The following is a 27527-nucleotide window of genomic DNA, read 5'->3' on the forward strand; positions in this document are numbered from 1 at the left end:
CTGAGCCGCTCAGTTACTTCACGTACCCAGTATTTTCCTTCGTGTCTCCATCTAAGCTTATGGTTTGCCTTGTATTGAGCCGCAACGCAAGCCTGGAAAACCGTGTCTCTGAAGTGCTGCAACTTCTAATCTAGAAGGGTTATGATTGTACACGCTGGGAGCTACTGCTGAAGCTGAGATTGAACACAACAACTTCAAGCGACTTGGCGAAGGTTCTGCTTTTAAAGGATAATATGCAGACTTGGCGTGCACCTCCTTCGCACAACTTAATCCGTTCGTAAAAAAAAAAAAAAAAAAAAAAAAAAAAGAAAAAAAAGACACACGCGCAAAAAAGCTTCTTTCTGAACCATGACAATCAAAACTGCTTTACCAGTTTATTTTTTCTTCCACTAGTGCATTAAAAGAAACAACTTTCAACCTGCAGACTACTTCTATGAAACTTTCGTTTAAAAGGCTGAAAAGGGACCTGACGTCACACGACAAAGCAACTTACACCTCCCCTAGAATAAATAAACAAACAAATAACTGCTTGGACATCTCCAAATGCCCACATTTTGCAGATATCCGGGATGGGTCGTTTCTTGATGAATGCATTGCCTTCTTGTATTAAAGAGGTCTTATTGAACAAGTAATGCGGGTTTATTCAGAATGAACGGCGGTATCTAAGGAAAGGTAAGAAGCATTACGAGTGACTCATTCCAATGATTTTGTAATAATACAAAATGCGTACATTTTACTGTGCATCATTGGGTACAGTGAATTTACATTTGAAAGTATAAAGTGTTTTATAAGATTTCCACTAACTTTATTGTTGTGTAAACCGAGGATGTTACAAAAAAAAAAGTCCTTATAACGTTAACATTCCGTTATACTTAAGATATAGGCAATATTCAGTATATTCATAACTGCTGGTGAACTAAAGCAAGTTCACCCTAGCTTTATAACAGAATTTTCCATTTCAGTTTTTTTTTTTTTTTTTTTTTTTTTTTTTTTTTTTTTGAAAAACAGTGGCAGAAAAGGACAGGAACAGCGAGATACTACAATGTGCACATGTTCTCAATTAGGCCTATGATAATGTTTCCTTAGTTACGTTGCGAGAGTCTCTCTTATAGAATACAGTAGTTCGGGTAAAACCAGCCTTGTTTTAGAACTGCGTCGACTTGTTCCAGATTGTGTCGACCAGTTTATGAATTACCATTTGGTTCAGGGGAGATTTTTTTGTTTGTTTGCTTGTAGAAAAATGTGTTTCAGTAATATGTTCTAGGTAAAGAAAGAAAGAAAGAAAGTCACATATTCCAAGGATTGATTTAAATCCAAAATAGGTTAATATGTGGAATACCCTCTTATATGTGCAATATGCGTTCAATGTTCAATAAATTGTTATTTTTTGCACATTTTTATAGGTACATCTATTGTGTTTGTGGGTTGTTGTGTAACAACCGTGAGATGTGCACTATTTAGATCTGAGTGAGGGCTTCGAGTGTATTCTACTCCTTAAGTAGAGGAGCTTTGTAATCCTAATAAGGGCAACGTGTGGCTTCAAAAGAATTGACCAGTGGAATAAGTGGTAAAGAGCCAATATATTTACTTATTTGTATCTGTAGTTCCCTCACCATACACAACATTTTCTATAGATTGTGATCGATTATAGTGTTTTTCCGTTTATTTAGAACTAAATGAGGGATACATTGCTTTCACCATATGTATATACAGTATGCCTTATATGTATAATTTACAGCAAATAGTTAAATAAATTGATACCTGGCTGTTCCAAGTAACAGTATTTCAGTTTTTAAAACTTTCGTTATTGTTATTTTTAACCCAGCACAAAGACATTTCTCCCAACTGTAACATTGCTTTGCACAGTAATAGTAAACATAAACAGTTATTCTTTAATTTGCGAATTTATAAAAAAAAAAAAAAAAACTGTATCTTAAATGCTGTCACAATATTTACTTCAGTTGCCTTGTCACTTTTTATATCATTTAAATTTAAGTTAGTGACATAAAATAACATTATGGTATAACAGTAGAGCATTATTTGCTTGGCATAACTGCTTAGTAACTAGGCACTACATAACTGTACTTATTTCAAATCCATTAAAGAAAATACCCTTATATAAAAGTTTACCTAACAGGTTATCCAAGTGAGGTATGGTAAAGCATATTAAAAACAATAAATCATAGTAAATTTAAATGTTTATAGGTGGGGTAGTTGTACATGAAATTCTACTGTTTTGACAGCCACACTTCTAATGTGTGAATGAGAAATATGTTGTTTTTTTAAAATTCCACACAGAGATTTCATGCATTCCTAAAACACATTCAGTTGCATTTTGTTTGGACTAATTGTCAAAACACCACTGATGTTTGGTTGATTTGCACATCAGTCGTAATACCACTTTGAAGATATACGAGAGCCATTTAGTGTATGGAGTACACTATAACCCTTGTATAAACCAGTCTAATGGTAAGCACTAACATACATATACCAACTGCAATTATATTTACAGGACTATTATCTAACTAATTCACTCTTATCAATACATTATCCTTGACAGCTGAATGGAATTAACAGAAGCATTTCGATGTATCTGGTAAAAAGTCTGACATATTGGCAGTATTGTGACACAAAATACTATTGCTTTACAATGAGTAAACATTACATTTTAAGATTTTTAATACAAATGCTCAACTCCTGCACTTTTTGTATCAGGTGTCTAGGTATATCAGAAAAATGCTAGAACGCAATATTTGAAGTGTTGTCTCAAGGCTAAACCAGCCATTTCAGCCAAGAGCATAGCCCTAGTCCAATTATAACAGCCTTACTCCCCCCACATACTGTATAATACAAGTCTGCTTCAGTTCTAAATAGGTCAGTGCTTTGAATGTTTTTCTGCACCGTGTCAAAAAATGTGTTTTTTTAGTTGATCGAGAATTTGAACAGCTTGGTACAGAACAATTTGAAAGAATACATGGCCACACTTAATTACATTTGCATGGAAACTACTGACACATGACCAATGACACTAGGAAGTATTTCATTTTAGTGAACATAGCTTGATGTAAGCTAATAGGGGGTGTGTATATATATATATATATCCTGAAATTTTCTGTGGGAATACAAATGCTTATTGATCTTATTTAGATGCAATGTACATTTAATACTCGCAAAAGGTACATAAGAACATAAGAACATAAGAATATAAGAAAGTTTACAAACGAGAGGAGGCCATTCAGCCCATCTTGCTCGTTTGGTTGTTAGTAGCTTATTGATCCCAGAATCTCATCAAGCAGCTTCTTGAAGGATCCCAGGGTGTCAGCTTCAACAACCCAGGGTGTCAGCTTCAACAACAAGGAGTTTATTTTAAAGTTGTATGTTTCCAAATGTTTAACTTTTTTTGGTTATACCCAATGACCTGCTTCTAATTTGTTGTGCAAAACATAATATCTTCCCCTTACATGCATTTTCTGTTATATTGCAGATAACAGAATTACTTTTGAATGGGTGACTTCTCTAAAGTCTTGGGCTAAACAATTTCCTGAAGATGTTCTGGTAAAAAACGGTTGCACAAATGTATCAGGAAATGGCACTGTTATCCGGCAGCATGGAGCGGCAGTTTTCAGCCTACTCGTTTAACCCCCTTGAGAACATGCATGAGATCCGCACAAAGAAAGGGGTCTTTTACAAAAAAGCCAAGCTTCTCAGTCAAGGGGAAGACCTCTACTGCATATCCCACTTGGAAGACAACAGAACAGGACATGTGATCATCAATGTGGGGGGAATCAAGTATAGGATTCCCTGGACCACATTGGAGGAGTTTCCTTTAACCAGGCTGGGGAAATTAAAAACCTGCAACAACTACGATGAGATAATGAACATCTGCGATGACTACGACATGAGCTGCAACGAGTTCTTCTTTGACCGTAATCCATGTGCCTTCAGGACCATCATGACCTTCTTAGCAGCCGGGAAGCTCAGGCTCCTTCGGGAGATGTGTGCCCTCTCCTTCCAAGAGGAGCTCCTCTACTGGGGCATTGAGGAGAAGAACCTGGAGTGGTGCTGCCTGCGGAAACTGCGCCAGAGAGAGGAGGAGTATGCTGAGGCCAAGAGGGAGGAGGAGGAGGTCTTTCCGGTCATTGAAGAACCACAGAGTGCCTTCCAGGAAGATGTCCAGATGGGCGGCTACATGAAGAAACTCAGGGACATGGTGGAGAACCCCCATTCAGGCCTCCCGGGGAAGATCTTTGCTTGTCTCTCTGTCACCTTTGTGACCATCACTGCTGTGACCCTGTGCATCAGCACAATGCCAGACCTCAGAGAAGAAGAAGAAAGGGTAGGCAATTATTATTAAGTATTATTTTTAGAATCACTTTCACACTCTTGTTTTACATGGATATCACCATGAGAGGTATTTAGTGAGGATCTGTACACATCTCTTTACATATTTGTCAATTTGTAAATTGTAGATCTGCTTATCTATTGTGATATGGTACATTCCTTAACACACTTTCTTGAGGGTTTTCTGGTGGCATTGTTTTTGGAAGTGCCTGACTTGTATGATGATTTTTTTCATTAACTCTAACCCTTTAATGTTTTGCAACCAGTATATATTTCCGCAAGTGCTTTATGAATTTGGCTCATGGTGTCTCAATATCTTAATGTGCAGGTTAATTATACAACAGGACCAGGATTTTGGTTGCCCAGAGATGGTTGACTTGTTGGCTTGGCAATAGAGAATTAAGCATAAAAGGCCAATTTAGGTCTTTACTGTACTGCAAAGACTGTTTTTGCTATTTCAATCATAAAACTATAATTTCAGAATTTCAAGGCAGAGTTCCTCTCTCTTCAACAGAAGATTGCAATCCATGTGTAATTAACTACTATATCATTTTCCTACTCTCCCATGCCTTCTTGATCCATCTAAACTGCTATTAGAACAGCTACCAACATATATGCTGTTTGCAGTTGGAAGTGATTGTATTGCCTTATTCGGGACTTGTGTTAATGTGGGTTGGCAATAATGCAATCTACAATGAATGATGATACCAGATAAAGGTTACAATAATTAAAAAAAATAATTATGTATAAGACAGATGTCGTTGATTAATCAGTCAAATTCATAAAATGCTATAAATGCATTTAGTAGGAACAAATAACAAGCAGGGTTACCAGGGCCATTATTACAGTACACGATAGACACGGTACAAACAGTATACATACATAACATAGATTTGGAAAAATATATAAGGTATTCCACATGCTGTAAAGCAGTCATTTTGAAATTCTTTACCATGATACTAACACTATATTTGCTTACCCTAATGAATTGAGGTCTTTCCACTTATCATTAAACTATGCATTTCCATTTCCTATCCATACTGCTCTGTACATACTGATGATACACTTCACAGTCATCAACCTTTTCTTTCATTTACTGCAGTGGCAAGGAATGTATGTTACTGACATACCTGTTAGTTGTGTCAAATTGTCAGTTCAGTGTAGTAATATACTGTATTGAGAACTAGGGGTGTGCAGATACTTGGGAATCTGATGAATTCCCTTTATTATGTTTTTTTTTTTTTTTTTTTTTTTTTTTTTTCTTGGCAGGGTTTAATTGAAACCAAAACAAGCCTTTTGAAAGGTGTTAATTAAAAAAAAAAACAGAACAGCTGCCTTTCTCTGGTTTGCCATTAATTACACAATTACCAATCAATGACTAGGACCTTCCTCACTGAGTAATTTAAAAGCTGTTTGGAAGCATTTTCCTTTCACCAATATGTTATGAAATTAGGAAATGCCACTCATTAGTTACGTACACTTGACCTTTCCTTATACCTTCCTTAAAAGTTTTATCACTCCAACTGAATTACCTAGCACTGTGTACTGGGAGATTTATTTGTTTGTTGAGCTTAAGCAGAGGTTAAAGACTTCAATCCCACAATTCACTGCAGAGATTACACGTCGGAAGCGAACAAAATCAGCATCAGGAATAGATTGGAAAAGTTATTATGACAAAAAAGCAAGGCAATTTATGTTCAACACGCAAGCTTTTGAGTATTCATTTGGTAAGCAGTCCAGCCAGGTGTATTGTAGGTGATTGAATACCAGTGCTGGCTTTCAATACATAGAAAAATAAATCTACATCTGGAACCAACTCCCCCGTAATGTTGTTGAATTATATATTTTGCCCCTCCACTTTTTTTCATTCATTATATATGTATTATACCTTGTTGTGTTTGGCATTGGTTTGTCTTTAAAATCTTTAAAATAAAATAATGGAAAGATATTCAGAGGATGGGCCACATTTATAAACAATTACAATAAATTCTCACTACACAAACATATTAGTTTGACCCAATGACTGCACCATGGCTAACTTTAGCTAACAGTAAGAAAAAAAAAACATTGTTAAGTGAATGTGAACTTGACAGGGGGTCAGGAGAGATGACTGCGCCAAATATTAATACTTAAATTTAGGCATACATGTGTCTATATTCCCCCTCAACTCAACACGACATGACCATCGTGACAGTAAAAATAGACACAATGAATTGTTCTTCCCTTTGTATAAGTTAGTGATCAGCAGAAGTGTCAGCCGCACGAAGAGCACAGCGTGTGATTTTCACTAACTCTACTGTGCAGAATAATTTTTTTTTTCTATGGGTAAATATCAGAACTTTCTTCCAATGCATCGGACTGTCCCGACCATATAGGGACTGTTGGCAGATATGTGTTATTGTTTGTGTTTGTTTAGCACTTCCCTTTAATAAGCTGCATTTTGTAATTATAGGTGCTGTACATCATTGTGTAGATATGCCACTGGAACTGGCTCTGCCATTTGGTGCTTCTTGTGTTTGTAATTAAGAAATGCTCAGTTAGTAAATATTCTATATTTTATGCTGAAACACCTGTCCAATTGTGTGGGTTTATTATTACAAAAAACGTAACTTGAAAAAGATTGAACAGTAAAAATGAGATTTACTAGAGCTTCTTAGCAAAAATAATGTCTGTCTCGCTACTAGAGCTTCTTAGCAAAAATAATGTCTGGACATTGTTGTTCCCCCCCCCCCCCCCCCCCCCCCCCCCCCCCCCCCCCCCCCCCCCCCCCCCCCCCCCCCCCCCCCCCCCTGTTTTTCTTACTTAAAAAAAAAAAAAAGTTGTATTAAGAACTTCATGTCTTCAATTTGTATTATAGGACCTTGTTCACTTTAACGTTTGTGTTATTTAATAACCAAAAGTACCCTTCTAAAAGTATACTGCATTATCCTGAAATAAAACCATATTCAATTATAGTAAAACCAAGTAAATCATTGTGAAAGCATGGTAGAACACAGGCATAGTAAATAGTATATCATTACGATAAAGAATCATTTAAAAAAAGAATATAGAAAAGCTAACGATAGTTAAACCTATAAAGTTAAATAAATGCATTATATAAGCTGTGATAATTTACCATATACACTTTTATAAGTACACATTTTATGACTGTCCTAATGTATTTAATAAACCAAAACAGCCTTTGTGAGCTTTGTGAATAAGGTTTGTATTCTGATAATGCAGACAAAAAAAAAACACTCAAGACACTAAGAGTCCATGCAGATTTGTCCATGAAACAGAGTCCCAGAGGACTGAAGCTGACAACCGCTGTCTTAATCAAATGATCCCAATTTAAACTGTTATCATTAATTTTGTTTTGAAAATAAATTGAATTTATAGCTGCTGCATTTGCTTTATGTGTCAACCTGTACAGAAAACTAACAAGCAGCTTTAAATAGCTACACAGATTGGTTTCTAATTTGAAATGCATGCAGTTTGGCTCCCAAAACAATATTAGATTCACCTGAGGTGTATTTGAGTCCTTGGTGTGCTGTTGGACAGTATTACTATAATCCTCAGATCTCTCTTTTTACATTGTAGCCATTTTATGTCTACATTGATTTATTAAAAATGATACACAAACTAGACAGAAACAATGCTGACTGTGAACTAATGTTTGAGCGGATAGAATAGAAGAAACAGGTCATTCCATATGAAATCAATTAAAAAAAAAAAACTAAAAAAAGTGTTTACATTGTGAATTGCAGGCCTGATTGAGGTGTTGGTGTCATTGTAAAGCTCTCAAATAGTACTATCTTTTCATTATATATTGATGTGAAATACAAGAGAAAAAAAGTTGTGTGAATATGTGACTTTTGACCTCACCCAGGTAACGTAACCTTGGATTTTTGACCATTTATGATAGATTGTAGTCTAGACCCTTATCTACATTTCCTGTAAGTTTCATTTTGTTGAATGCAGAGTGTCAGGTGAATCGTTGAAGCGATTATATACATTAAATGCACTGAAATGTGAGATAATAAAGAAAGTTCCTTATTATAAATACTTAGGCACATAGATTGATGAGCATCTTACATTTAATCATCATATTGTCAAACTGATTGCAAAGGTAAGATCTAAATTAGGCTTCCTTTTTAGAAATAGGAAGATCTTTTCTCAGTCTAGCAGTTCAAAATTGGTGACCACTACTATTCTCCCAGTCATTGATTATGGGGATTACATTTACCGGCTTACTTCTACTCAGTCTTTACACAAACTAGACATTTTACAACTCGTGCTGCAGATTTGTATTGGAATGCCCCACCTTGACTCACCATTGCGACATGCATGTAAAATTAAGCTGGCTTTCACTTACAGACCGAAGGCTTTATCATTGGTACTGTTTTGTGTTTAAGTTTCTTAAAGGATTGGTGCCTTGTTATTTAACTGCTCTGGTTAATAGGTATGATACCAACTATAATTTGCATTCCTGTCATTCTGCCAACCTGGTTGGCACATTTCTGGTAAAATGTCCTTTGCCTATCGGCTCCCAAAACCTTTTAACTTTTTTAACCATGATATAAGGAGTACATTTGGTAGTCTCCCTTTTAAATGCTTTAAAAGTGATCTCTGTAAATTGTTTAGGGGCTCTGGTAGATGTTTTGATCCTGATTAAGGATCCGCACATGTCAAGGTGAATGTCCTTTGCTTATGACTCCTAAAATGATTACGACAGTACCACACATTATATTGTGTTGTTTTATTGCATATGTTTGCTGACAGGACCCCTTGTAAATGAGATGGGTTAAATTCCTGTATAAAATAAATAAATAAATTCAACTAAAACATTTATTTGCAATCGAGTATACTCTCCTCTCCTATTAAACTGAAGCTGCAGTGAACTGGGGCAGCTGTAACAGGTATAAATATATTAATGAATTAACCAAGGTGCTCTATTTATGCAATTGGCTAAAACAAACAAATATAGGTGATTTAAATATAAATCAAAACTGAATTGTGCACGTTAATTTTTGTCCCCACCAGTGGTACTTCTGTCAGCGCATGTTTGTTATTTTAAGTGATGCTTCTCCAGGAGCTGTAATTACCACTGTTCAAATCCAATGAATCATTGAGCCTGGAAAAGAAAACGTATTATTAGAAGTGGTGGAAATGTCAATATTTCATTTTCAGGTCTCTGTCCTTATATTTGTGCGTGCAACACAATTTACCATTCACCTATGCTTAAGTTGCCCTTCTCCTTCATAGCCACTCTGTCAAGGCTTTTGATGCTTTGGCCACCTCCTTGTCTCTCAGGGTGTATGTCCTTCCTGTTGCAGTTGTTCACTCCACTGATGTCAGCACATCCCCCACATCTACAATAAATTGATCTGGACGGCGTGGGAAACAGAATGATCGTGCTGGTCATTCAGGTGCAGGAAGTAAATTTCAGCTTCCCGTTTCTTCTGATCAGCAGACACCACCAGTGACTGTCATACTGAACAGCAACATATCCATTCATTTGGTCAAATGATGGGACATCCTCTTCGACTGTGATTGATTTGTCTCTTTGATTTATTGACTGGGAGAACTTGCGTACAAGGACTTTTGCTTTGGAAACTGGTTGGAAGAAGTGGAGGTGCCGTGTGCCAGGCACAGTTCTTACCTTGAGGAATCGTTGCTCCAGAAAATCTTGCTCGGCTTGCCATTGTGCTATCGTGAAGTATTCTACTTCAAGAGCAGGAATGTTGTCTTTTGCAAACCTGTACAAGTCTAGATCTGGTATGGATGCTGCAAACTGGCTTTTGTTGCAATATCCTTCTCTTTAGTGGAGATTCTTGCATTGCCTCCAAGGCCTTGTTTATTTTTGAAATCTCATGTTTTTCAGCTTCAAAAATATTGTTGCTTGCAGGTTGTTTGTCTTGAACAGCATGAGGGCTGGATTCTCTGGAACCAGACTCCTTGGGGTCACTTTGTGTTGAAGATGATGTTTGGTTTTGGTCTGGAGGACAATGGGCTAGCAACTTCATACAAGGGCAACATTCCATCTGGCCATACACAAAGTTCAGCTTCTGGTGGTCCTTGATCTGATTCTCAACAATGCTTTGCAAATGGGTCACAGCATGCTTTGATGTCTTTAACGCCAAGAAAGTAATTGGAAGTACTTGCTATTTATGCAACAAATTGTCTGCAATATCAAATAAACTGTAAAACAGCAAGAATTTTAGCTCTACACATTTAATGTCAAGAATGTTAAACTGATAAGTATAATATATACATGTTTTTTGGAAGAGTGCCAGGTTTAAGGGCACACCTTAGTTGAGTTGTAGTTGGGTTTTCTTTCAGTATTGATTTGTATTTAATTCACCTGTGCTACACTTTAGTCACATCTATTAACAGGCCAAATTGGTTCATTAGTTAACATGACTCTGTTACAGCTGCACCAGTTCACTGCAGCTTCAATTTAACAGGTGAGATACTTGATTACAACTAAATATTTATGTTTAATTGCTTAGAAGATTCACTTGACACTGCATTCAAGTCTGTGCTGTGCCTCAACCAATGGCAGGCACAAAATGAAACTTGCAGGAAATGCAGATAAGGGTCTAGGCTACAATCTGTCAAACACTGACAAAACACCAAGGTTATGCGATTTGACCAGGGTGAGGTCAAAGGTCTCAGAATCACCCAGGTTTTTTATCTTACACTTCACAGAACTTTCCATAGAATGAGAAGATAGTGCTATTCGGGAGCTTTAAATGACAGCAAAACTACCTGTCTGTCAATTATGGAGGAAGTTATGACCATGGAAAGGTTGGGTGGTGGGTCCAAAATGGGTCAACTTTGATAAGCTGTACCTCATAAACAGGATGTCACTCATTTTTTATTCAATTTTTATCCACATGAAAGGAGGTCGAGGTTTTTGGAGATGGATTTCATATGGAATGACTTCAACATAATTCAAGCCCAATTTGTTTAGCAAATTTAAGATACATTTAATCTAACAGATTTGTAAGGCATTATTACATTGTATCATAAATATTATTATTATTATTATTATACATTTTATTAATAAATATTATTATTTATTTAATAGAACATTTAACATGACTTCTTGTAGTTCAATTTGTTTTTCTGCATCATTTACTGATCATTGACCAATTGTTTTTTTCAAGCACTACTCATGCAATAACTTAAAAGTAGTACAGTAATATTTAGATTTTTTTTTTTTACTGAACATTAGTTCAGTACCATTACTATTTCTCACCATGTTAATATAGTGGATTTTTAAATATATATATATTATTACTCTCATACATTTTTTTTCACTTTAAAAATTATCTGAGGGAATATCGGTCTGCTCCTATCCAAGCCTACAGTTCTTTCTTTGCTAGACAGCTTCAATTTCTGGTTGTAACGCCACTTAACAAATGATGAGCCATCCTGCATTCCTATATTCCAAGAACCTTTATCAGTGGATGAATCTGCAACTTTGACACATGTCCCTAAACTTTGAATTGAGGAATACATAAATACAACAGAATACAGACGCTCTACAGTAGTTTCACCTGATCTGTATTCTGCAGTTAACTTCATATTAATTACCATATTCTCATTTGTTTCTAGTTCATGCAATGAAATGCTTTAATTTGAAGCCATTAAAAAGAGATTTACAACAAGGATTTGAAGCATGCATCAGTTTTCCTCCCAAGAAAGCCTGCAGATTTACAGCACTTAAAAAAAAAAAAAAGATTTACAGCACTTTAAGTATATTAAATTCACTATGCTGTTGTCATATTGATTCTCAGTACTTTAAGGTTGCAAGTTAGATCATTGTCAGCAGATTAGATTACTGTAAGTTTCTGGATCGTGATACAAAACAATACAGCTTGATCACTTATAGTTTTATTGTGTGCAAGCATCACAAGACGTTACACAGCAAGCCAAGCTCTTCTAGTCCAACTTTAAAATCTTTAAAAGGTCCTGTGATCCTGACTCTGTCTAGGCAAAAAACATTATAACCCAGGTGCGCAGCAGGACTGTCTCCAGGAGGTGAGTGACTTGGAAGAATCCCTTGGTGCACATTCCCCTTTATAATTACAATTTCTCACACCTGCGATTCTATCCAAAGGTTTTTGTACCATCTGTAGGTGATACACATTAACCCCTTCCTCACAGAATATGAATACTGTTGTCCTTAGCCTAGTCAATCTGCTAACCTTTTTACAGTGTAGATCTGATCAGGCTCCATTATACAATATATGCAATGCAATCTCAAGTATCCAATAATTTTAAAACTACAACAGCTTGGTAGCTTTGATAAGGGCTATATAAAATTAAAGATTTTGAGCAGTTTATTGCTACTCCATGCTACTCCAGTTTTATAAGGGCTTCATTAAAAATTAAAGAGAAATTATATGGCTACTCAATAACTCCGACTACATGCTTTGACACAGGGTCCTTCTAGTTGTTGCACAACTGTATTCTTCAATTTTACGGTGATGTTCAATCAATGAACATTCCATTTTGCTTCAAGTTTGCAAACCATTTAATCTGACGGGACATAGTCCTAACGCTTGGATAATACTGCAAGAAATACTGTCCAGCCTTTTACAACATTGCAACAAGCAGAGTGGTTATATGTGACAGAATGGAGATACATTGTCAGGAGAGTCAGCATGAATCTACCCCTGACCAGTTCCCAGGCAGGGTTACAGGCTTCTCTCAGAGCCTTTGATTTAAAAGGATGTCATTTTAATGGTGGTGGAAAAATATGATGAGTTCCACCAAAAACAAAGGACATTGTTTAATATTTAATAAATAGTGTCTGTATAGAGAATTGACTCATTTCTATTAAAAAGCAAGTGCAGAGGTACCTCAAATATTACCTTTTTAAAATACCAATGCATAACAAGTGGTTGGACATTTACTCTTTAGGGTTCTTTCCTGTGTACTCAGTCTGTTATTTTAAAAGTACCATTCTGTGTCTGGGTCTGCTATTTTAAAGGGCGCAAACGAGCCTCTGTTACAATAAAGTTATTTAAAACTGGATAGGAACAGGTCGACATGTGGGACATGTTGCCCGTATCCTCCTTTGTAAAATCTTTTGAAAACTAATCATTTAATATATTTGCTATTTTTTTCTCTTCATCTATGATTTTGCCATTTGTAGCCTTTTTTCTCTGAATATATTTTTTTAATTGATCTATTAAACCATTTTGGCAATTTTGTTTTAGATTTAGATTTGTCTACTTTTGGGATGTAATTGTTTTGCGCCTCTAGTACTACATTTTAAAAAAAAAACAGCCATCCTTTTTCCGTGGATGTTTTCTCTATTTTACTCCAATCTACTTCTGTTAGTCTCTGTTTCATTCCTTCATAGTTTTCCTTCCTAAAATTGTAAACCTTTAGTCATTACTTTTGGGGTTTTAAAAAAACACTTAAAATGAGACTATGTTGTGGTCTGAGTTTTCCAATGGTTCTCTGACCACTGTTTTAGTTATTCTGTCTTCGTTATTTGAAAAGACTAAATTAAGGCATGCCTCCCCTCTAGCCGGTGCCTTGACAAATTGCATAAGGAAGCAGTTATTTGTCATTTCGACCATTTCAATTTCATCTGTTGTGCTCCCCACAAGGTTTTCCCATTGTATATGAGGGAAGTTGAAATCCCCCATTAATATAGCTTCTCCTTTGCTACACGCATTTCTAATGTCATTGGGCGGTCTATAGCATGCCCCTATTATTATGCCCTTTGAATATTTTTACATTATTCTGACCCATATTGATTCTGCATTGTTTTTTTCTTCCAGATTTAACACCTGGGCTTCAACACTATATTTGATGTATAACGCTACTCTGCCTATTTTGTCCTGCCTGTCTTTCCTATACAGTGTATACCCACTAATATTATATTCGTCTCCATCACTCTCGGATAACCAAGTTTCTGTAACACCTATCACATCATAGTTAATTGTTAGTGCAGTAGTTTCAAGTTCTAACATTTTGTTTCTGAGACTTCTAGCATTTAGATAAATACATTTAATGGCTGCCTAACCTGAGTTGTTGCACTTGTTTTTATGTGATCTCTCTTATGTGTTTTTGCTGATTTCTCCCACCTTCATTTCTAGTTTAAATGCTTCTGAACCTCCACGAAGGTCCTTTCTCCGAGTAGATTGGTTCCCTTTTTATTTAAGTGAAGCCTGTCCCGCCTATATAGATAGTACTTGTTGTAGAATGTGGTCCAATGTTCAAGATAGGTGAAGCCTTCCTGTGTGCACCATGTTTTTAGCCATGCGTTTTGATTAACTATTTCCAGCTGTCTTTATGCTCCTTTGCAAGGTGCCAGCAGTATTCCAGAAAATACCACAGTTTTGGTCTTGTCTTTTAATTTCCTTCTTAGCTCTCTGAATTTGTTTCGCAGGATTTTGGCCTATCTCTTCCAATATTCTTTGTACTGATGTGGACGACTACCACTGGGTCGTGTTCTGTTCGTTCTAGGAGCCTGTCCACGTTCTCAGTGATGTGTGTGACAAAGGCACCTGGAAGGCAGTACACTGTTGTAGTAAAGGGGTCCAGACAGCCAACTGAACTTGCTGTGTTTCTCAATATGGAGTCCCTAGCAATCATGACCTCCTTCTTTTTGCTCTCTAGCCACCACTGTTAATAGGGTCCTGGATGTTGTTCCTTTTGTTCTCTTGATGTCACTGGGCCGATTCCTACCAAGTTTGGAGTTTGTTGGTCAAGTGGCTTTCAAATAAACACAGTTTGCTGTTAAGGGCGCATTTCTGTAAAATTTGTGGCAGCCATTTTGATAGTAAAATTTTTCGCAGCAGCTTCTGCTTTGCAAACTTGAAGTGGGTTTGGTTGCTGATGACATATGTAAAGTTTCTGATCAATTGGGTCATCGGCTCCCAAGAAAAAGATTTTGAAAAGTTTTTCCAAGAAATGCTTCAGGCCGCCATCTTGGTTGAGGCAGAAGTGAATTTCTTTTGCATCTAAACTGTAATCAACATAGGATGATATCTACCAAGTTTCATGTTGATTGGTTACACGTGTGCAAACAGGAGCAGTTTGAAGTTGATGGAAGAAGAAGAAGAAGAAGAAGAAGAAGAAGAAGAAGAAGAAGAAGAAGAAGAAGAAGAAGAAGAAGAAGAAGAAGAAGAAGAAATCCTAACAATAACAAAACATCCTTAGACAAGTATCAGTTACAAAGAAATACTCCGAAGCGTTTAAAATTCTTGTTTACTGGTCAAATAACAACAATGTTTTAATCAGCCTGTTTTAATGAGTGTGTACTGATCTGTACTGTACAGTTGGGGGGTGGGACAAAGTCGGTGTTGCATTGTTTTGATTTAGGTTGCTAAAATCTAGTTTTCAGCAATTTTATTCCATAACCTAAATACGTAAATTTACTGCAATTTAAGTAGACCCCTAATCATTATTCATGAATATCTCAAAATGTCGCCAGAAAATACATTTTAAGATTACATATATAGCAAGCTTTGTTGGGGAGTATACCATACCAAATTGTCAGGACTTGCAGCCCAAAGACTTGTACATGTATGTGGTACTGATAGCTCTAATTTTGTATTTACTGCCATGGTGGGGGATGTATGTTAACATATATTGTAAATTACAGACAACAACTGGTCTGCCTCAATACATACAAAACAACATGTAATAAATGAGAAGCACAGCCAGATAGGCGAATAGCATCGCTTGGGTACTTCTATTACATTAACTATGTTTTATAGTCTCCCTAAAAGCTTTCAGAAAGTGTGAGTTTTGTGAGCTGTATGCACTGAAACATTGCACCTCATTCATCACCTCAAGAGTATGATAGTTTACACGGAAATTTATTTTCACTATCGGTAAGGCTCACATCACCAGCTTTGTAAATCATACTTAAAACATTCACACACCACAGACACCTCATAACATTCCCTTCAACAGCAAAACAAATTCATTATATTAAGAAACTGACTGAACCTGACACAAAGGAGGGGTAAAGCTGTTTAAATGGTGTCTGATACTGGGTGCACTGACCAATGTGTCCATCACATCAGAAAACTAGACTTGACAGATCAAGCCTGTAGTTATGTGCAACAAATTGTGACAAGCAGTAGGCGTGCTGAAGTGACCTCTGACAGAAACGTTAAGTACCGGATAAGACACACATGGTGTTAACGGCTACACACTGTTCTGTCATGGAAGTGTTGATTGGCAGACCATAATAAACAAAAAGTATGTTGGGTTGCTGTTATTTATCGGTCATTTCAACTCTGTCTCAAATATCTGTGTACACCCTACAGTATACTGTCCTGTAAGACAAAGTGTCTTATAAAAAATATAAGACTATATCTCCCAATACAGTTTTCAATGCATTAACCCAAAGCAGAAAACATTATCTTCAGGTTTAAAATAAAAAAAACTACTGCAGGTACCCATCGGCCCAATTCTAGAAACAGGACTGACTTGTAAGTGGTCAATTAGGTAATAATAGGTTATCCAGCTGTATAACGGCATTGTGCTAGCTAAGCTACCAGTAGCACTTTTCATACTAATATGGAAATAATCACTTGTAATTATATCTTCAAATATGTATGAGCCCATTTGCTATTTTAGGAAATTAATTATAGAAAGGGCTTGTAAATATTGCAGACTGCCAGAAGTAAATTAAAATATGAATTAATTAGTGACAGGAGGCAAAGCCTTGGCAAATGCAGGAAAGAATGGATTTTGTAAAACCTTTTGATAAGATGTTTAAATAAAGTTCAATATGAAAATGGTGCAAAATCATTCATTTAGTTTAGAAACTCAGATGACAGATGATATGCTTCCAACTATTTATTAATTTAGTACTATTTACTCAGTTAAAAAGCATCAAAGTCTTGCCTGGCTCCAAGGATCATCCTCTTTGCAGGCTAAGGCTTGACAGGGATGCTGGTGTCCCAACACCACTTCCCTCTACCCCCCACCTAACTCAGCCCAGTTCACATACCTGTTGCCAATTGCTACTTCTCTCTGCCTCCTTGGATAGAGCCTTTACTGTACGCCACAATTCCTGTCCACTGAGCCCAGTGTCTCTGAGAAGCTGGGTCCTGATGTACACAACGAATACCCAAAAAACCACCTCTATAGGATAAACCTGGACTCTCCATACCTGTGGTTCCACCTCAGTGGCTAACTCAGCATACTGCAGTTTCTTTCGTATGCCTGATCCACGGAATCATAACATGGCACCATTAGCACCACCAGGTGAACAAGGCATGCTGAGATTGAACACAGGACAAGGTCAGGTCAAAGGGTAGTCATAGTAATCTCAGGTTGGGAAATAAGATGCTGACCAACATCTGCCTGCATTCTCCAATCTCTAGCAGCCTCCAGTTGTCCCGGATGACTCTTAGTTCTAATAACCATTACTGTTGGTTACACTCCCGGGTGGAAGAATGTTGTTCTCTGTGTGCCAGCTATTGCTGATATTGGCATTGAGCTGTAGATACTTTTATGCCGTTCTTCCAGTGCTAATGCCAGGCATCGCAGTACCTGGCATGACGCCAAGTGAAGCTGCCCGGCTCAATCCTGTAAGACTGTGATTTAGGGTAGCCAGTGATGAACACAAAGGACATGCAGTGTTCTCTCCTACCCACACGTTCAGGTTCTGCAGTGATGGAAGAACATCATATGTGGCCCTGATTGGAAGCTGATCCTCCTCTTGTCCACTGTTCACAGGTCTCACCAACCAATCTTATGCTGTTCCATATTTGTTTAGTCTAGGATACCACCTTGACACACCTCATCCTCTCCTCCTGCTTTTGCACTTCAGTAACTACCAGCTTCCTCCTTTCAGCTGGAGCTGCTTTGTGCCATCTCAGGAGAGCCGAAATGAGACCAAGGCCTCCTCTTCTCTGTTGTACTTGCACCATGATATCATTGATGTGGAGGGCAGCCTTTGCATCTTCCACTACATCTTTTGCTGCCCACTTTCTCCAAGTGCTACCTCCCTTACACACTCGTCATGCTATTCCATCAGGGTCATTTCCAGTTTCCAACCTCAGCATGCTTGAATTCCTTAGTTAGAGCTGAAACTAGTAGCTGCAGTTTTCTGTTACCGTAGAGTGCTACCCTGCTAAGGCATCATGGAACTCCCACCCATTTCCTTATGTATGAACTAATCAAGGCTTCCAGTCTCTACTGTTGACAATGAAACCTCATACACGGTAAGCAGTCACATCAACTTTGGAAGAAGACCAAACTGAAAGCACCAGACTCAAGCTTGCCGGGTAGTGCACTATATCGATCAAACACAGTGCTTTGGCTTTCTCAACCCAACCACAGCCAATCCAAACCCAACCGAGACCGAGATCTTTTATTTCTTTCATACCCGACCCGACCTGACCCCACCCCAATATCGTCATAAATAATATCAAACATGCTACTGAAATAAAAAAAAGCATATTTGAGTCAAAACGCAAATTAAAAAGAAAACAAATATTCTCAATGAAGCATCCAGTTAGATGAACATTTTACTTGGTAGTCTCAGATACAGACATACAGCATCGTGCTTGGATAAACTTGGCTAAAAACAGCAAAGTTAACACTGAACATCAAATTATATGTCGATGACTTGACACTATATCACACCAGACTTTAAACTCAATGCCAGAGTTTTAACAACAGTTTCCACTGGAGGACGCCAAAACTGGTGAAAACAATGTCATTTATGTTTCTCAAACCACGGAATTACCATGCACAACTGACTTGGCCCTGCTGCAGGGTGAGTACACGCGTTTTCAGTGTGCCGCTGCAAAGATGAATTTCCCGTCTTTTTGCTGTCATATTTAAGTAAAAGTTTGCAAGATTTGCACTGTACATATCCACTTGAACTTTTACTATCGTGGAAAACAACAACTTTGAAATGTTTCCAAACAGAATATTTACCCTTTCCACTGCTAAACATTCTCCAGTAAACAGCTTTCTTTTTATATCAACATCCAACATACTTAATAATGCAGAATCACTTTTTAGCTGTATTTTTTACAGCATAAACACGAGAACGCTTTGCTCACGTGGGATCCATGTTAAGTCGTAACTAATTTGCAAGAGAAAGAAAAAAACACCTGCTGAAATGTAATAATGCATTTATTTATAAAACACTGAGCTGGCCCGACCCGATGGAGCCCAAGTGCTTGACATAAAATATACACCGGCCCGATATAGTCGAGTCCCGTCGGGTTTGGGTTGAGTAGCCAGGCATAAAACCATCAGAAAGTTCTTGTTATTGCATTGGTTGTATTTAATGGCTTCTACCACAGAAGAGTATTGCATGTTCATAAAACAATTCTGATTCAGGTGGTAGCATTCTTGTAATCCGTTGTAATATATTGCAAAATATAAGGTTGTGTACTGGGTAAAAGTTGGTATGCACTACAAGATGAGAGAGGGGCTAATTCCTAAAGCACAGTTGTTCTGTTTCAAGTCTTACAGAAACAGGATAGAGGGTATTACAATGCTAGGGGCTATATTCATAAAAGACGGCGGTAATTTCCGGCCATTAAGAAAAATTACCGGGCAGTATTTAACAAGTGATTTATAAAACTACTGCCTGGTTATTTTATCGGCCAGTAATGGGTTTAGATGTGATTTACTGTCACGGGTTGCTACTGAGAGATTGTATCTAACTTAAGCTGTCAATTGCATACACTGTCTGGGGTGCGTTCAATAGGCAGAGCACTCTCTCGTGGCGCCCCGTAACATGCGTTACCAGTTATTGAACGGGTCTGTGAGGAGCAAGCAGTTTCACAATAACAGGCAAGAAACTGCTTTGTATTAAAAGAGTTGCTTTAATCAAGCAATTTTTGTATAATTAAAAAAAAAATACTACTAATGTATTTTTGTAATAAAGTTACTGACACCTATTTTGGTTTAACATCTTGAGGCACAGGTCAGATTTGTCAAGTAATAAATAGTCTGTGTTTCATTTTCTATTTGTCACTTTAAAAAAAAAAAAATACTACAATCTGTTTTAAAAAGCTAAAATGACAACAAAAATATTAATTATCGCACGTGTGTTGGTCATACAGCTCCATATTTGATAAAATTAGGGATGCACTGAATCCAAGTTTTTGTGATTCGGCCGAATACCGAATCCATCTCAAAAGATTCGGCCGAATACCAAACCGAATACCGAATCAAAAAAAACTTCAAGAAAACTGAAGGAAACTGTTCAAAACAGACTGGCAGCTACTAAACAAGGGACGCGCACAAACTATAGTTTCGAGCCTTCTAGTTAATAGTATTTTTATTACTGAATGGAAATATATCCTTGAATCCGGTTTCAGTTTAAAACTTACACAATTTACCGCTTGCCCCCTCCTCCCACAAAAGAAACGACAAAATATATAACCATTTACCTTTACAAGAAAGGAGAGCTGCATCTTTGCCTAACCCTCTATTTTATTTAATGACATTTCAACCGGTGTCACCTGATCTGAAAGCTATGAGGAAAAAATTACCGTGAGTGACCTGGCTACGAAATAGTTTTAAAAAATATCTTTAATAAAACACAGCTGTTCCCAAATGGTTCAACTTGTATTGGCACATTACAATGACGTAATTTAATTTACTAAAGCATATTGTATACGGGGATGTTCGCATTCAGTGTCTGAATGACGTGTTTAGTGTGTGCGCCACCAGTAATTTAGGGTGTTGAGAGCTGCGACAGAGTTCATCAAAAGTGTTCTTATTATTAAATACAACAGATTTCAATACTGGATTTGTGTCTTTTAGTTAAAGAACTTCACATACTGGGGGGGGGGGGGTTAAAATTAAATTATTCAGCCGAATCTGAACCATGCTTAAAAAGTAGGTATTCGGGCCGAATCCGAAACCGAATCCTGGATTCTGTGCCCCCCTAGAAAATAATACATTTGCAGCCACCGCACTGATAATGCAGGTTAGCCGTTTCGAACCTCCAGCAAGTCAGCTGTGGCGTGCAGGTTGTTCAAGAGATAGTGCCTCGTAACGATGTAGAGCACTCTGCTTATTAACGCACCCCAGGTTACACTGCCCCATCAAGGCTACGGGACTGGAGACAGGTTGTCTGAAATATTAAGATGTTAAGTTAAAAGACATATTTATAGTGCTTGCTTTATTTTAAATGCATAAATCATTCCACTGAAATAACATTAGTGCATTCTCTGCGCACATTACATTAGCCTGTGTAAAAATATAAATCTGCAAATTAGGCATATACAGCTAAGGCAAAACGTTTTGCATCATTCTATAGGATTAACACATTTTGCTTTATAAAGTCAATGAAACCTGTTGAATAATGCTACGTTAATTGGACATTTAGAAATATATTGCAAAAGTCTACTATGCTGGCTTCCGGTAGACTTTTGCAATATCATTTTGTAATTTCTTTGGCTACATGATGTTAAATAAAAAATCCAATAGGTTTGTATGTTTTTTTATTATTATTATTTTGAATTATGTCTCAATCTTAAAATTCTAGTTGATGCAAAATTCTTGGCCATACGTACAACACAGTAATAAAATCCAGTAACCTAGCGCACTTTCTTTTTACTTTGGCCTATAGGCTACCGGTAACACAAAACAAATCATGCTAGCCTACTGAGTACACAAAACAGATCATGTTGCCGCATTAACACATTATGATACTATACAATACCTTACATATACTGAACACACTATAGAAATAAATTATTTTTAAATGCACATAGAAAACTGTAGAGCATACGGGTTGTTACAAGTAACCCTTAGCCAACCTATTATTATTAGTTGAAGTCCTATTTAGTACAAAACTTGGTTAGAGATGTTACAAAGTAAGTGGCAAAGCCTTAACCTTATCTGTGCTGAAGGCCACTAAGACCTCTTGCATCCTTGTCAAGGGGAGTGCTAACCTTCTCTCGTTTCATAGTAGTCATAGTAATAGTCGTCGTAGTAATAGTCGTCGTAGTAACAGTCGTCGTAGTAATAGTCGTCGTATTATTGTTGTTGTTGTTTTCTTTTGGCATGTGTCAAACTTTCTTTTCTTTGCAAAAGCAATTAAATACTTCAACTTCAGAATATTGTCATCCAGATCTTGCATTTCGAACCAGTGGAGTCCAGCAATATTTCTGAAAGCTTCTTGCCCTTTTCCAACCAATCGATCGCAGTTTGTTTAAACTCTGTAGAGTATGTTTATATGCCCTCTTTTAAGCGTGTTCTTAATTTTAGTGATTTAGTAGGCTACTTGTATCTGTTGTTGGGTTCATTTTCATCCAGTCGTTTGTTTTTCAATGGGTCTCTTTGGATAATGCAAATGCAGTAGATCAGCTGTTCAGAAATATATGGTTCTCTGGCTGAAAAAAGGTGGGAGAAGATAGCTGATTGGGTTAATGTGATTGTGGAACCTACGCTGACTCTCTGGGTGCATTCATAGTGCTGCAGGAAGAGGGCAGCTGCCCTACAATATCTGCCTGTAAGTCACGGCATTGACACGGAGAGGTGGGAAAGGTGATGGGCTTTCCCCCTCTCTGAGTGGCTGAGGGGCGGGCTTGGGGGGGTTGCTGCACCAATAAAATGACGCTCTGGGGTTCCCTCAGTCTGTACCCTCTCAGCCGAAACGAGCCAGCCAGCTGGTGGAAGCTGTGCTGCCGGACCAAGCATGGCCGGAGAAGAATTAGTTAAATAAATAAATAAATAATCAAAGAAAAAAGAAAGTAAAGATTATTTTTGCAGTGGGGAAACACTTGGGCAGACCCTGATTATTGTTTAGGATAGTGAGGGAACGCATGAGCATTGGACAGAGACCCTGGCTGTACGAGTAGCGGCGGTCGGGGTGAACGCTGTAGAGTGCAGCACCTTTGTTTTGTAGTTTTATTACTGCGTTTTATTTTCCTTTTTTCTTTCGACTTTTGTTCTTTGTGAAATCACCTGCATTGGACTGTGTACCTGGATTGATATAACCGTGGTCTTGTTTACCGTTGCCGGTACTCAAGCCACGAACAACAGCGCCCTCTGCGGGTTTAAATAAATCAGTGTGCCTGAGCGGCGTTACAAATAAAGTTCTGTCTCCGTATCAGTGAATTGCCCACCACCCTTCCACAGGTTGGTACTATAAAAAGATGGTAAGAGACAGCTGATAGGGTTAATGCAGTTGGTACTGTAATAAGGGAGTTCATATACTGCCAGAAGCACTGGCAAGATGAACGTCAGATTATAAACAGAAATGCAGGGTCTTCTCACTCTTCTGGATCATGTTCCAAGATATCTCACTCTTCTTGATGTATAGTCCATACAAGCACATCGAAGCCTGGCATTTTCTTAGGGCAACGAATAGACTACAAATATGACTCGTGTTTTCCAACCAGTTCAGTAAGTAGCCGTTCAGACGACTTAACAATGCAATTAAATGTTACAAATAATGTATGTTATTGACGTTTATGCATCACCCGATGAAATATCATATTAAACACTTTTAATGGCACGATAAAGGAGACGGTACGTTTTATGAATATGGGCCTTATTTCAGAAGCTACCGACCACCTTTAGATCATCAGAGCCTTGACCACCCTTCTCCCACTCATCGCCAGTCTTCATCATGGTAACCCCACCTCTATCCAGTGATGACACAACAGTATTAAATGTGACCTAGGTCCTAATCTTCCCACTCCCATCTTTCTAAAATGCTGATGATTCCTAAAGAACTGGAGTTTTCCCAATTTGGAGTAAAGGATGCATGTATTGTATGTTGGATGCACATATTGATTAATTAACTATATTGACTGGGTGGTTATTGTATTTCATATATTTGACATATGGTTTCAGAATGTTCTTGGTCTCCCGTGTGCATTGATTTGGTGGAATTTTGATTCAGAACAAGAACAAACAACAAAAAAAGATGTGAACCTAGCTTTATGATGAGGAAGACATTTGGCAGCTTGTGGGTGTAGTGCAAGATGAAGCTATGAAGAAAAACACACCAGTTATTAAAACCCTTGTTACAGTTTGAAATCATTCCTCATTCTCAATGACTGATGATCTTGCCTTTTTCATAGTTTATAAATAATTCATTTTGTTATTATAACAATGTTATTAAATTAGAATGAGTCACAAACACACATACCACACAAGAGCTCCTGTTGATATATTTGTTACTATAGATAGGGTGAATGCTAACGGTAATTTTTTTTTTTTGTTTGTTTGTTTTAGGGAGAATGCTCCCAGAAGTGTTACAACATCTTCATTCTGGAGACGGTTTGTGTGGCTTGGTTTTCTCTGGAGTTCATGCTGCGTTTTATCCAGTCACAGAGTAAATGCATTTTCCTGAGGACCCCTCTCAACATTATTGATGTCATGGCCATCCTCCCATACTACGTTACCCTGATTGTGGACTCCTTCTCTGTAGGGAAGAAGCCTGGTGGATCTGGGAACAGCTACCTGGAGAAGGTGGGCCTGGTCCTTCGCGTGCTACGGGCCCTCAGGATCCTCTATGTGATGAGACTAGCTCGTCACTCTCTGGGCCTCCAGACTCTAGGCCTCACAGTGCGCCGGTGCACCCGGGAATTTGGGCTTCTTGTCCTCTTCCTGTGTGTTGCCATGGCGCTCTTCTCTCCCTTGGTTTTCCTGGCTGAGAGTGAGATGGGGGCAAAGCAGGAATTCACTAGCATCCCCGGCAGCTACTGGTGGGCCGTCATCTCCATGACAACTGTTGGTTATGGTGACATGGTCCCCCGCAGCATCCCTGGGCAAGTGGTGGCACTTAGCAGCATCCTAAGCGGCATTCTGCTTATGGCCTTCCCTGTGACCTCTATCTTTCATACATTCTCCCGGTCCTACCTGGAGCTTAAAGAGCAGCAGCACAGAGCTGCCAGGCAGAAGCCTGAGGACCATTTCAAATCCCAGAACAGTGACGACTCCCAGGAAACAGACAGCTCCTTTCCAGTGGGGATTATAGAGTCTTCACTTCCCAGGAAATCCATGTCAGCAGCTGTGCATAAGGACAAGGCCCAACCAAAGACCTAACGAGACAAAGGTGGCAATCGTTTGAATTATATTCTTGAACAGTAAAATGTTCCTTAAGATATACCTTTCAGAACATAATGGAGCACTTTACTGGAGAATACTTTGCTTGGATATTTTTTTTTTTATAGCTGCAGTAAGGGAAGATGAAAAACAGAAAAGCATTTATCATGTGGTTAAAATCTGTTTTATACCCGTCTGCACAGTTTTATTTATATATCAATTTGGAAGATAAATATAATCTGCTATTTTGGACTTGATACATAATTTTACAGAGGAACACATTTATTCTATTGCATGCTAGGGGCATTTCCTAGCAATATCAAGTTTAATATCTCTGTTTACATAGGATTGGCTAAACAGCTTTGTAGAAAGCTAGTGTTGGGCAAACAAATCATACTTTTAAAGGATTCTTTCCCCCTTGTAGGTTAAATTCTCTATTGGAATTTCTACTGCAATCTACAGAGTTGTTGACTCTGTCACTTCTTTTGGTACTTGAGACTTGACTTGAACGAACTGACTTGAGACTTTATGAAAATGACTTGACAACAATAAAAATTCAAACGCTAACCGGTATTACGGCTCGTGTTTCACCCTCACTCTGCACGTCCTTTCGCTTCTCTCTCTCTCCCTCTGGTGCTGTGTGTGTTTGTGTCTGCCTGGTCCTGGTCAGCGCTGCCAGATTTATTTTTGCAACGCCCCGCCAAATATTGGAAGTAACCGATTTTTTTTTTTTTAACCTGTACTTACATTTATAATATATATATATATATATATATATATATATATATATATATATATATATATATATATATAATATATACAATGTTTTGCATACACAAGTGCAACATATTTATTTACATTTTTTTAAATAACAAAGGTAAGTAATGTTATAAACGATGTGTTTATTTATATATGGACGTTGCTTGTTTTTTTCTCAGAAGTTACAGTACAAGCATTGCTGTTTCTTATCTGATAAGATAAGACGCAGGATATCCATGATTTCTTTTTTTATTATTATTCAGAAGGTAGTGTAAAATGAAATTGTCATGAACTGTTGGCGTGTAGTCTATAAAAAATAAATATTATAATAAATTTGAATTATGTTTGTACTGATACAGGTCTAAATTTGTTAGTATGCATTGTGATGATTCAAGTCCTGCACTGATGACGACCTCCTAATCAAAAGTAATAGAAAAAATCGGTTTAACATGCACGGTAAAAATAGCCAAAAAATGAACAAACCACAAAAGACAATATTTACCCGCTAGATGGTTTCAAAACAAGCCACATTTGAAACTCTTGTCTTGACTTTGGACTTTGGACTTGACAAAAATGATTTGGTTTTATAATATTTCATACATTGAATATAGCAGTATCTGCATCCTTGGTTCACATTTTCAAAAGTCTCAAGCATCAATATTGAAGAGACAGAAAGTTGCTTCTTCTGCCAAGCTACTCTAGCAAGCTGACTCCTCTTGGCAAAGGTGTCACTGCTTTTATGTGCAGTGATTATCTGGGTATATTAAAAATGGTGAGTACATAATAGAAATGTCACTTTCTGTTAAAAATTGTGTGGAGCAGTCTAGGAATAATTGTGTGGAGGAATCTGAGAGTCACTACACGTGGCCTGGAGTCAAGGGAGGGGAGGTATATAACATTGTGCCTTGGGAGGCAGCCTTTCCCCATCATGTTTAATAATCAAAAGTGCGCTCTTTTAAATGTCTTTAGTGGCATTTTAGCCTTCTTTACTGCACCAAGATAACTTGCAAAGCAGTTCCACCATGGTCGTGACTCAATCAAAATGCTAAACTTGCTTCCTGGGGGGGAAGTCAAAAACCAACTTAGAATGTTATCAAGCAGAAGTCCCCTGTAGATGTTTCTGTTTGTGGGGGAATCTGTGACAACACTCTGTCCCTTTACCTTCTTGTTTGCTGTAGCTTGTGAACTTATATTGAGAGCCAAGAAATTAAAGATTATAAACATTTAAAGGGTGTTTAAAAAATGTGCTGTGGTAATGAAGGGATCTGTAATTTGTAAACAAAATCATGTATTGCTAAATGCCTGTATGTAATGTTTTTAGGTTCAGCTTATTTTTAATTTAAAAAAAAAAAAAATCAAATTTATTTCATCACAAATATGTTATGATTGTCAGCTGACCATACAATGTTTACACAGCACTG

The 27527-nt window shown here is 37.6% G+C and overlaps 1 protein-coding gene and 1 non-coding gene across 2 annotated transcripts; one reads left to right on the forward strand and one right to left on the reverse strand.

The window, feature by feature from the left end:
* Positions 1-341: 341 nt before the first annotated feature.
* LOC121313333 (potassium voltage-gated channel subfamily G member 2-like) lies at positions 342-26092 on the forward strand. Its single transcript, XM_041245743.1, has 3 exons — positions 342-672; positions 3485-4336; positions 24535-26092. The coding sequence occupies exons 2-3, from the start codon at positions 3575-3577 to the stop codon at positions 25345-25347; spliced, it is 1575 nt and encodes a 524-aa protein (XP_041101677.1). The 5' UTR covers positions 342-672; positions 3485-3574; the 3' UTR covers positions 25348-26092.
* LOC121313725 lies at positions 22137-22263 on the reverse strand. Its single transcript, XR_005950035.1, has one exon. It is a non-coding gene; the product is annotated as a U6atac minor spliceosomal RNA (small nuclear RNA).
* Positions 26093-27527: the final 1435 nt, after the last annotated feature.

This window comes from Polyodon spathula, chromosome 3 (assembly GCF_017654505.1).
Source record: "Polyodon spathula isolate WHYD16114869_AA chromosome 3, ASM1765450v1, whole genome shotgun sequence".
Classification (NCBI taxonomy): Eukaryota; Metazoa; Chordata; class Actinopteri; order Acipenseriformes; family Polyodontidae; genus Polyodon; species Polyodon spathula.